Raw genomic sequence first — 12,137 nt, forward strand, 5'->3', positions numbered from 1 at the left:
CTGGGCTTACAGGCAGCGTTACAGTGTGTCAGTAGAGAATACCCAGGGCTCACAGGCAGCGTTACAGTGTGTCAGTAGAGAATACCCAGGGCTCACAGGCAGCGTTACAGTGTGTCAGTAGATGATACATCGGTATTACAAGCTACATTACAGTGTGTCAGTATATGATACACCAGGGTTACAAGCTGCGTTACAGTGTGTCAGTAGATGATACACCAGGGTTACAAGCTGCGTTACAGTGTGTCAGTAGATGATACACCGGGGTTGCAGGCAGTGTTCCAGTGTGTCAGTATATAATACACCGGGGTACAAGCTGCGTTAGTGTGTCAGTAGATGATACACTGGGGTTACAAGCTGCGTTACAGTGTGTCAGTCATCACTGTAGTTGCTGGCGTCGGTGAGCGCAGGTGCGGCCTCTCAGGGAGGTGTGAACACTTCTGCTTCTTCTCATTGTGACTCACCTGTGTGTTCTGGGCCAGGAGCCCAGAGGGCGGCGATGCTGGCGGAGATCTGTATGATAGAATCATCCATTGCAAATGGGGGGGATATAATCTGATGTATTCACATTAGAGATCACTGCCCCCTACAGGTCGCATTACCACAAAGCTTCTGCTGAAGCCTCTGTGGTTTAATAGTAGGAGAAATCCAGTGTCCATGTTCTCACCATTCAATGTGTAAATTATTACACTCTAATGCTCCCTGTTATCAGCCATTTAGGTCTGGGAGAGGCTGACTGTAGTGGGATGAATGGCAGGTAGTGCAGAACCTCTCCCTGCTCCAGACTTTGAGGAATCCGGCCCTTTAAATTACAATATTATGCAGTATTCTTAGGTCAGAATGGAAGATTTGCATAGACTGAATCGCAGATCTCTTTCGTGGAATCTAATGAGAGTTTCAGGGCTGGGTAAACCAAATGGGGGAAGAAGCCTGTAAAACAGCAGCTGTGGAGGGAGGACAGCACACTTCTGGAGGGGTATACAGTATATACTGTATCTATAACGTCTGAGCTGTGCTGGACCATCGGTCCTCTGAGAACTTCTGCAACTTTCTTGCTACAGTGTATCAGAGCAGACAATCCTCTGTAGTGTAAACCATACATTTCGCTTTATTCTGTTACATTGTAACAAATTATCAGGCCTCACAGAGGATTGTCTATGCTGGATACAACTGTAACAAACCCTCCGATCTACAAAGGTTTCGGCCTCTGGATGTAAACTATAACTTTAGAATTCTGGCACAGAAATCATCATAAATTTCCCCCAAAGTCAATTAGAAAGTTGCGGAACGTTTCTCTGTTCGTGACTCTTAATCTACAAAAGATACTGGGCACTGAGTGTCCAAACCTGCGGCTGTGTGAACAGGACGTAGTTGACAGGTTCAGACCCTAAATGCAAAAAATGTTTCCATGCACTGACTTCAAGCAGAGATCTTGAAATGGCACAGAACGTAAACACAAAGGGGGAAATGTATTAAGGCTGGCTTTTCATTTGCCGGTCTTAACACTTTCCAATCCAATTTGTATCCTGATTTTTCTAGGGGGCTTACTCTTTTTCTGCCGTTATACAACGGCGCTATCTGCTGGCTAAAGCCAGTACTGCATGAGGTGACATGTTGGATAGGCTCCGACAGCAGAGAGGCTGGCAATATACAGTAAGAGAACCCCGACGGATGTCTTCCAACATCGAAGCTGTACAGCCTTAAATCATAATGTCTTCAGAGGTCAGGCAGTGGATTGGAAAGGGTTAATAGTCTTTTCCCGGGCACGATGCACTGACTATGTGAAGAGGGGCACGCCTCTTCATACATTAGGCGCATTATGCACCTGCACAGAGATGGACGCCGGGTTCGAGGCATGGTATACTTTTCGGGCATAATTTTATGTTTCTTCATTTTTGCATCTAAAAAATATACGCCCAAAGTAACAAGTAGATCCCGCAGGATCCGTAAACAGGATATATAAGAACTGAGAGACTAGGGGCCAACGCAAACATATATACTCCTGCTGAGCTATTGAATCTATGAACGGCCTACATAACCAAACTTTACATAAGTGCGCTGTTTGCGGTCCTCGGCATTGTAGTACCTTCCAATAACAGCAGAAAGGGAAAACGAGGAGAACATAGAAAAAAAGAAGGAAGAGAAGGAAAAAAAAGGGAACAATTTGTAGGGAAATAATAAGTGGATGTATAAGTTGTGTGTGTTGGGGGGGGTAAGGTATCCGTTTCCCTGGAGTGTTCTGCGCATTGTTCTTCCATATGGCAAAAGGAAATGTCCCACATATGCCATTCTGACATCGAGGGAACAACAGTGGTTCACCAATGGCGCGGGACTGTCATAATTTTATGCCAGTTTCTTGCGCAAAACTTTGTGCCATTTTTGTATGCCAGAAACCGACATAAAAACTTTTTTAGAAATGTCCTCCCAAAGTTTATTAAAAAGTTGCAGAAGATTTCATTATATGACAAAGCTTTATCCAACCTCTTGTAACCTAAAACAAGGATGTGAACGGCATATATATATAATGTCTTCCATTATAAAAACTTGTCTTTATAATCCCATGATCCTCTCTGGGTCTGGTAGAGTCAGACTAGCCGGCTAGTACTTTGCTGTGGTTGATTGCTCATGGTCTTCTCCTTTTTGTCTTTTGCAGTGACATGTCAGACGGGATGATAGTTGATCTCATTGCATCACATCTGGTGCTGCCCAACAGAATCACGTTCCCTCTGTGCGGCCAGGTGAACGCTGCCCAGCTTCGCTTTCCTGTGCCACGGGTGGGTGTAATAAGTATGAAGGGCGTTATGGGTGTGGGAGGGGGGGGGGGATGATGCTTATTATAGAAGGAAGTGAGTGGGTCACTATGGGGGCAGATTCAGCGTCTTGTGATGTCATCTTCTACATTTCAGGGTGTACTAAGAGTTTATCTCCAAGAGGCCCAAAATCTGATTCCGAAGGATACTTATCTGAAGGGCATCATAAAGGGCAAGTCTGACCCGTATGCCGTCCTGAGAGTTGGAAACCAGTCCTCCAAGAGTCAGACAATCAAGGAGAATCTTAATCCTCACTGGAACGAGATGTATGAGGTGAGAGGATGTAACCTACATGTGGTATATCTCTGTAACCTCCTATATGTAATGTGTGGTATATGGAAGATATCTGCTCAGTGTGTGGTATGCAATAAATATCTTCCCATATGTGGTATACAGTATTTGCCCCACATGTGTGCAGTAGGTATCTGCTCCAGCCCCACATGTGGTAAATGATAGATGTCTGCCAGGTGTGTGATATACTGTAGATATCTGCTACATATCTGCTAAAGGGCAGGTATTTACCCTTTTGTGGACTATACTCTATATCTGCATGGCCGTACTATATAGCTGGTCTTTTGCAGTATATACCGCTTCTTGTGTATAATGTCCTCCACCCTCTCTTTTTCACAGTTTGTGGTCCACGAGGTTCCCGGGCAAGACTTGGAAGTCAATATTTATGATGAGGACCCAGACAAAGACGATTTTCTAGGAAGGTAATGTCAGCTGTATGTGCAAGGGTCATACATGTGATGTGGTTGGGTCATATGTAACATATGTGCTTTGTGTCTTGCAGTCTGGTCATCGGCCTGGAGGGTGTCATGAAGGACCGGATCGTGGATGAGGTGAGTGAGTTTCTGGAGTGTGGAGTGGACATTGACTCCTGATCTGAGGCTGACGGTTTCTTCTTCTCTCGCCAGTGGTTCCCGCTCAGCGATGTGGCCAGCGGATTGGTTCATATGAAGCTTGAGTGGTTCTCGCTGCTCGCCACAAAGGAGAAGCTGCGGGAGGTGAGTGCACACTCCATGGTGGTTTACAGCCCCCTGTCTCTGCAGAAAGTCCTGCATTAACATGGATGGTGAAAATGAAGCAGGGCCCAACCAATGATATAGTAACAGTATTCACCTCAGAGAAGTCCGGTGATCTACTGTGTTTCCCCGAAAATAAGACCTATCCCAAAAATAAGCCTTAGCCTGATTTTTCAAGATTTTCAGGGAGGCTTGAAATATAAGCCCTAGTTATACTACATTTTAAAAAAAAATTGTTACCTATCAGGCTCGGCTTGGTCCCTCCCGCTGCTCTCAAGAGCCCCAGCGCAGTCCTCGGACGTTTATACAACATCACTTCCTTGTTACAGGATTCATAAATTCTGCCTCCAGGAAGCGATGGCTGTGATTGGTTCCTTCGACTGCTGATGAGCCAGTCAATGCAGCGCTCAATGAACCAATGCGATGGCTGTGATTGGTTCTTTGACCGCTGATCAGCCAATCACAGCCATCGCTTCCTGGAGGCGGGATTTATGAATCCTGTAACCAGGAAGTAATGTATGAGCGGTAGAGGACTGTGGGGAAGCACATGCCAGAGCTCTGGAGAGCAGCGGGAGGGACCTGGCCAAGCCTGCTAGGTACATATAAAAAGAACCTCCCTGAAAATAAGACCTAGCGTCTCTTTTGGGGCAAAATTAATATGTGAAGGTCTTATTTTCAGGATAACACGGTAGTAACAATGTATTCATCTCAGAGATGGCGGTGATCCGGTGACGACCTCTAATTATGTTGCTTTTTCTGTGCTTTAGGCAAAGAGTGGCTTATCTACCGCCATGCTCATCGTTTATTTGGACAGCGCTGGTTGTCTTCCGGTAAGTGCCATTAGAGGATGGTGGTCATAGCCCCATGTGACTCCTGTCTCCTCCGTGTCGCCCTTGCTGCCCACTAAACTTGTCCTGCTTGTTACAGAGGAATCATTTTGAATATTCAAACAACGAGTATCCGGCCCTGAAGCAGAGATACACCGTAACCCCGAAGGTGAGGAGCAGCGGCGCTCAGTCCACATCCTGCCCCTTCTCTTGAGTGCTTTCACTTTGATTTAATATTTGCAGCTATTGTTCTATGTTAGCAGCCCATCAGAGCTTGGGGGAGGTTGGCAGCAGTGGGGTGACATTGCTGGATGTTGGCATATCTTTATCTCATCTGATATTCTCTATTCTATACAGTGCGAGAAGGAGCCAAACTCGTACGTCGTCTTGCATGTGGGGAAGAAGTCTGTGAAGAGTAAGGTGAGTGGCTGGACAAGTTACAGGTTTCATTGACAGCCCGGGGTTCATAAATTACAAGGACCGATGCAGTCCTAAAGCTTCATCCCTGCATAATGAAACATTCTGTAACTTTTATAATAGACTGTCTTTTAATGTCATACCATTTTCAAGATTGCTGCTTGCTGTCAGTGACTGGGAACCTTCTTGTTTAAGTCAGGATGGGTTTGCAGTTTCTGGAGCTAAAGGGGTCTTCTGGCTTCTCAATCATTGGCGGCAGTAAAGGGACGGGTATTCTATCTATCAGTATTCGCCTCTCCAGTGCTCCCTTGCTACCACTCTAGTCTTCTATTCACTTCGGGGTGCAGTGTTCACGTGGTTGCACATCGCTGCAGTCAGTAAAGGCCCATTTAAACACAACGATTATCACTCAAAATTTGCTCAAAAGCCATCTTTTGAACGATAATTGTGTCTAAACGCGCTGTCATCATGCGCTTCTCGTGCACTGTTCATTCATCGCTAACTTTTAGAAAACTAGAAATTAGCGATGAGCCTTATCAGCGCAGCGCACTGAGTTCTCAGGGGGATACCGCTGATAGTATTGTTTCAGCTGGTATCCCGCTCAGAGAATAAAGCAGCTGTATGCAGATTACAGCACTCTCGCTGTCTTCTGCATACAGCGGGAGCCTTCATTTACACACTACTAAACTCTTATGTACCCATTGAGCTACTTAAGAGCTTATGCAAAGTGATTGCTCAAAACTGTCACTCAAACTACCGTTTTCCGTGTAAATGCACCTTAAGAAGCAAGACAGGGCCATTATCCGTGACATCCTGTAAACCTGCCTCAGGGCGTCTAAAACCCCAATTCCAAAAAGTTGGGACGCTGTGTAAAGTGTAAGTAAATCCAAAGAAAAAAAATGCAGTGATTTAGAAATCTCCATAGTCTATTCACAATAGAACATATCAGAGGGGGGAGAGGGAGACATTTATCCATTTCATCTTCAAAAATCTCATTTAGAAATTGATGGCAGCAACGCATCTTCTAAAAGTTGGGCCGGGGGCAATAAAAGGCTGGAAAAGTAGGTGCTACTAATGAGATAGCTAGAGGGTTGATTTCCTACTAAGTCACATGACTGTGTATAAAAAGACCATGTTAGAGAGGCCGAGTCTCTCAGAAGCAGAGCTGGTCAGAGCTTCACCAATTTATGAAAAACTGCGTCTAAAAATTGGGGAACAATTTCAGAAAAACATTCCTTAATGTAAAATTGTGAAGACTTTGAATATTCCATCATCTGCAGAACACAATATCATCAAAAGAGTCAGAGAGTCTGTAGAAATTCATGTGTACAAGGCCAACGGCCAATATTGGATGCTTGAGATCTACGGGCCTCAGACGTCCCTGCATTAAAAACGGGCATGATTCTGTAAAGCAAATCACTGCATGGACTCAGGAATACTTCCAGGAATCATCGTCTGTGAATACTATTCGCTGTGCAATCCACAAATTTAAGTTAAAGCTCTATCATACAAAGAAGAAGCCGTATATCAACACAATCCAGAAACGCTGACTTCTTCTCTGGGCCAAAGTTCATTTACAACGGACTGAAGCAAAACGGAAAACTTTTCTGTGGTCAGATGAATCAAAATTTGAAATTTGCTTTTGGAAATAACGGACGCCGTATCCTGCGGACTCAAGAGGAGCGACCATCCAGCCTGTTATCAGCGCACAGTCCTGCATCCGTGACGGTCTGGGGTTACATTAATGCCTATGGCACGGGCAGCGCACACATCCGGACAGGCACTATCCAATGCTGACTGTATATAGAGGTTGTAGAACAATATATGCCCCATCCAGACAGCGTCTCTGCCAGGGAAGGTCTTGTATATTTCAGCAAACACAATGCTAAACCACATCCTGCATCCATCACAACAGCATGGCTTCACAGAAGAAGAGTCCGGGGTGAACCGTCCGCCTGCAGTCCGGACCGTCCACCAATAGAAAACACTTGGCACATTATAAAACAAAAAGTCCTGCAAAGACGACCGAGGACTGGGGAGCCGCTAGAATCCTACATCAGGCAGGAATGGGACAACATTCAGAAAACTCCGGCAGTTCTCAGAAGAGGAGATGCTACACAACGGTAGACATGGCCCTGCCCCAATTTTTGTGAGATGTGTTGCTGCCCTTAATTTCTAAATGAGTTTAATTCTTTTAATTAACTGTAAAATGTCTCCCCCCTCTGATGTGTTCTACTGTGAATAAAATATGGTTAGCTCAGATTTCAAAATTAATTGCAGGTTTTTTTTTTTCTTTTTTACACTTATTTACATTTTACAGTGTCCAACTTTTTTGGAATTAGGGTTCTACATTAGAAGCCTATGTGACAGGTTTATGGGGCTCCACTGGGTCTTCTCGCCCGGTGACATCATCTGTCAGATTCTGTGATGTTGAAGCGGTGGTCCATGAGTATATTGATTGTATATAGTCTTTGGCGATCAGGTGACGGTGATGAGTCGGGGGAGTCAAGGCTGTTTGTTACCTGCTGGACATCATTAGTGTTACTTCTCATCCTTGCAGACCTCCAAAACCAAGGACCCCGTGTGGGAACAGGCCTTCGCTTTCTTCATACAGGATGTGAACATGCAGCATCTTCACTTGGAGGTAATGTGATCGCGGCGTCTCTTATAGAAACTGCGCCAAACGCTAGAAGTGGCTTTATCTTTAATCCTTTCCAATCCACTGTCTGATGTCTGAAGACCTTCTGGTTGAAGGCTGTACAGCTTCGATGTCGGAAGACGTCCGGCAGGGTATTCTTACTGTATATTACTGGCCACTCCAGCATGTCCCATACCTCAGTACTGGCTCTAGCCAGCAGATTGCGCTATTGTATAATGGCAGAAAGAGAAACCTTCCCCCTAGGAAACTCTGAATCCAAAATTGGATTGCAAAGGGTTAAATTAGATGGAGAGAAAATGTTGCAAAACAGGAATCCCATAATGAACAGCCTCATTCCCCCCTTATCCCCCAAGCTATATGAGGGGCAGGGGTCATACACAAGGAATAAGTGGGCTCGGCCGTTGCACTGATGCAGCATCTCCTTACATCAAACACTGTCCATTGAGAACAATACAATAGCGCCCCCTCTAGAGCTCCACGTTTCAGCAATGTCCTAGTGATACAGTAGATGCCATTACTGGGAGAGGACTGTGATCCCCGCTGGCTTCTACATCCGTTGACAGTCCACACCCTGCCAACTGTACTGACCTAGTCCTGCGCAAACAGGTTTGTTATAAAGTCGGAGTGTTTCGGTGTCATAAGCCGTACCCGAGTGAGCAGGACTAAGGGAGCGTTCACACCGTGTTATTGTATGCGCTGTGTGACGCCGCTCGGATTTCCGTAAACGCTGCAGAAAACAGCACTGTGACGGATTTCCTGAAGGGGAAATAAAGGAACCATTTACTTCTTCTGTTGTGAAACTGACAACTCTTTGCTGTCCATTTTACAAGGTTTCTGTTTGTTTCTGGTTTATTTGGAGTATAGAAATCAATGGAAGCCGTCCGACCCGCAGCCCACCTGGAATTGTCATTCTGGATGGGCTGTGTATTGCACGGGAGAAGAAGAAAAAAATCTGTACTGCGCATGTCCGCCGGCGAGCCGTGCAGATCATCTGCAGTACAGAGAAGCCGGAAGAAGACAGGTCCGTGCTGCCACAGAAGACGATGCGTATGCCGGGTCACCTGTTGCGTCCTCCAAATAAAGTGGAAACAAATTGGCTCATTTTGCACCTTACTGACTAAGCTATTTTCGTGTTTTTATTTTTCCGTTGACCTAGCCGTACGGGAGCTTGTTTTTTGCAGAACAAATAGTATTTTTCAATGGCGGCACTTGGGGGTGCATATAATGTTATAGAACTTTTTTTGGTGGGGGGGGGGGGGGGGGGGAGGAAAAAATACTAATTCCGCCATTGTTTTTAGGTTTTATTTGTATGGCGCTCAGTCTCCTTCCCATGTCACCACCTCCGATTGCACTTGATCCGGGCATAAAAGGGGTTAAACAGTCGAGAACAGAAGTTTCTTCCTGGCTGTTAGGAGCTTGGCCTTGATCCCCAGCTATTTCTGGCATGGAACACCGCTGCTGGGTTAAATGTATACCACCTTTAAGGGGGTATGTGCAGGTTTAAAGCCCCTTAGTGGCTGCCATAAACGGGCATATTGGGTCACTAAGGGGTTACTTGGTGTACGCCAGTGTTATTTAGTATATCGGCGTGTACCGCAGGGTTGTGTAGGTAAGCACTCTCTCGTGGATGGGAGAATCTGTCAATCGGGAGATGATTCGCTGCTGATTTCATCCTATTGATGAGTTTATTGCTTGATATCAGAAATGACTGGAGTTGGTTCCTATGTCTCCAGGTGAAGGACAATGACAGGCAGTGCGCCCTTGGCATGCTGGACATCCCTCTGCATGGACTCCTGGCCTGTGACAACCTGACTTTGGACCAGAGGTTCCCGCTCACTAACTCGGGGCCCGACAGCTTCATCAAGATGAAGATCGTCCTCCGGGTGAGTGCCGGCACCTTCCAAAAATGCCATGGATGTGTCACCATCTCTGACTTTGTCCCACATGTATCGCCATCTCTGACTTTGTCCCACATGTATCGCCATCTCTGACCGTGCCTCCTATATGCCTTCAGGTCTTGAACATTGAAGATCCCGACCCAGATACAGTCTATGCTGGAATTAACTCCTTGAAGCACGTACCAGTCTCCATAAGACGGGTGCAAGAAGAGCAATCCCATGGAAATCATCACAAACCCAGCAGCACTCAGAATCAGATCCACTACGTCCCACAGAACAAACTGGTCCGGAAGGAGAGCCTGCGCAGCAGCGGCCAACAGATTCGCCACGCTGGCTCCGAGCAAACGCAACATGCCAGCCAGATCCAAGCACAGTCCGCTAACCCCTCTGTCCCTCCCACCCCCAACCTAAGACACCTGCACAGATTGGCACCCAGCCTCATTTCACTCAACTCCACGGCTTCCTCGCTGTTTGACCTTAGTGACGACTCCAGGTGAGTCCCAGGACCTCTTGTGTCAGAGGACACTGCTGTCCACATACAAGTCTAATGGTCACTCTTAATGTTTTCAGGGGACCTGTTGTGGTGACCGGAGAGATCAACATCTCTGTTCGATATGCCTCGCTGCGACATTGTCTCCTTCTGTCCATCAATGGCTGCAGGTAAGATGGAGCCTTTATAGGGGTCAGCGCCTCCCAGACCTCTGCACATCCTATAGTAAAGGACGCCTGTTAGATGCATTTTTCACATCCACCTTCTCATTACAACTTCCTGAGATGGAGACGTCCATCAACAGCCTGGGGGACGTTGTTAGCATTTGGAGGGGGGATGAGTCTCAAACAAGTTGGGCAATGGAAACGTCCATCGGACGCTCCAGGAATCCTTTACATCCCACGTGGGAAGTGCAAACACATTTGTGTGGAATTGCAGCATTGGGGGGGGGAGATGCAAAAGGTAGCGCTAGATTCATCAGTTAGTGGCACATTATATGTAGTGAGAAGCTGGATATACAATATACACGTGTCGGACTTCTTTTAGTTATTGTCTCTGGATTCCCCCTCACATCCTTTCATCTTCTTGGAAACTAATGTACTCTTCTGTGATCTTACCAAGGAATCTGACCAAATGCTCAAATCATGGAGCCGATCCCTATGTCCGCATCTACCTGCTCCCTGACCGGAGATGGGCCAACCGCAAGAAGACAACTGTGAAGAGGAAGACCCTTAACCCCATTTACAATGAGAGGTTGGTAGCATAGTCCCCTGAATCATGTGACCAGAAAGGTGACTAGTACCACCACCAAACTAGGACGCTTCATGTCATTAACCAGAATAGTTTGTCTCTGGCACTGAAATCAATCCGTTTTATGACTTTTATCCGATTCCAGTAGTGGCTCCGGTTAGTCGGCGCTACTTCCTCCACTAGCGGCTCCGGTTAGTCGGCGCTACTTCCTCCACTAGCGGCTCCGGTTAGTCGGCGCTACTTCCTCCACTAGCGGCTCCGGTTAGTCGGCGCTACTTCCTCCACTAGCGGCTCCGGTTAGTCGGCGCTACTTCCTCCACTAGCGGCTCCGGTTAGTCGGCGCTACTTCCTCCACTAGCGGCTCCGGTTAGTCGGCGCTACTTCCTCCACTAGCGGCTCCGGTTAGTCGGCGCTACTTCCTCCACTAGCGGCTCCGGTTAGTCGGCGCTACTTCCTCCACTAGCGGCTCCGGTTAGTCGGCGCTACTTCCTCCACTAGCGGCTCCGGTTAGTCGGCGCTACTTCCTCCACTAGCGGCTCCGGTTAGTCGGCGCTACTTCCTCCACTAGCGGCTCCGGTTAGTCGGCGCTACTTCCTCCTCTACTAGTGAGATCAGGCTCCTTCTGTCATCACATGGGAGTGCTGGCAGGGATTCCAGGGCACAGACATTCTACTGAAACCTTTCCTTTATTGCAGTACCCCCCCACATACTGAGATCTACAGGATGTGTAGTCATTGACTCCAATTTTTATCCTCCAGGTTTGAGTTTCTGGTTTCCCTTGAAGACGTCAAGAGGCGGATGCTGGACATTGCAGTGAAAAACAACCGGCCGTTTGGATCAAACGAGAGGAAGGAGATGGGCAAGGTTAGTGATGACCATGAGCCCATGGCGGCAGCGGGTACTACTGCCCTCCTCTGTATGCGGGAGCCTCTGTGGTGGGGGTCTCAGCACATCATATAAACCTCATATTCCTTCTCCCCACAGACGCTGGTGGATCTGTCCCGGGAAGATGTCGACCAGGGATTCACTGACTGGTAAGTGCACATGCCAAGACCACCTGACGCATGATGAGACCCCAGATATAGCCCTTCACCACAGCACAGTGCCCACACAAGACAGCCCAGGAGGGGTGTAGATACATGGAGGACAGGAACATGGATATTGATACAGGTTTTTCTAACATTATACTGTATATAATATAGATATGAGGGGGAGTGTCCATGACGGTCCTATAATAAGCACCAGCCATAGTCCTCATCCTATA

At 46.9% G+C, this 12,137-nt stretch overlaps 1 protein-coding gene across 1 annotated transcript in view; it reads left to right on the plus strand.

Moving 5' to 3' along the window:
* Positions 1-12,137, plus strand: part of ESYT3 (extended synaptotagmin 3) — a 30,881-nt gene that overhangs the window by 18,252 nt on the left and 492 nt on the right. The window contains exons 8-22 of the mRNA XM_066575269.1: positions 2,651-2,771; positions 2,904-3,080; positions 3,438-3,520; positions 3,601-3,649; positions 3,725-3,814; positions 4,600-4,662; positions 4,760-4,828; positions 5,017-5,079; positions 7,637-7,720; positions 9,469-9,618; positions 9,750-10,126; positions 10,204-10,293; positions 10,745-10,876; positions 11,632-11,737; positions 11,858-11,907. Coding sequence (XP_066431366.1) covers positions 2,651-2,771; positions 2,904-3,080; positions 3,438-3,520; positions 3,601-3,649; positions 3,725-3,814; positions 4,600-4,662; positions 4,760-4,828; positions 5,017-5,079; positions 7,637-7,720; positions 9,469-9,618; positions 9,750-10,126; positions 10,204-10,293; positions 10,745-10,876; positions 11,632-11,737; positions 11,858-11,907 — 1,704 coding nt within the window. The remainder of the gene's footprint in view (positions 1-2,650; positions 2,772-2,903; positions 3,081-3,437; positions 3,521-3,600; positions 3,650-3,724; positions 3,815-4,599; positions 4,663-4,759; positions 4,829-5,016; positions 5,080-7,636; positions 7,721-9,468; positions 9,619-9,749; positions 10,127-10,203; positions 10,294-10,744; positions 10,877-11,631; positions 11,738-11,857; positions 11,908-12,137) is intronic.

Source organism: Eleutherodactylus coqui, chromosome 8, assembly GCF_035609145.1.
Source record: "Eleutherodactylus coqui strain aEleCoq1 chromosome 8, aEleCoq1.hap1, whole genome shotgun sequence".
In the NCBI taxonomy this organism is placed as follows: domain Eukaryota; kingdom Metazoa; phylum Chordata; class Amphibia; order Anura; family Eleutherodactylidae; genus Eleutherodactylus; species Eleutherodactylus coqui.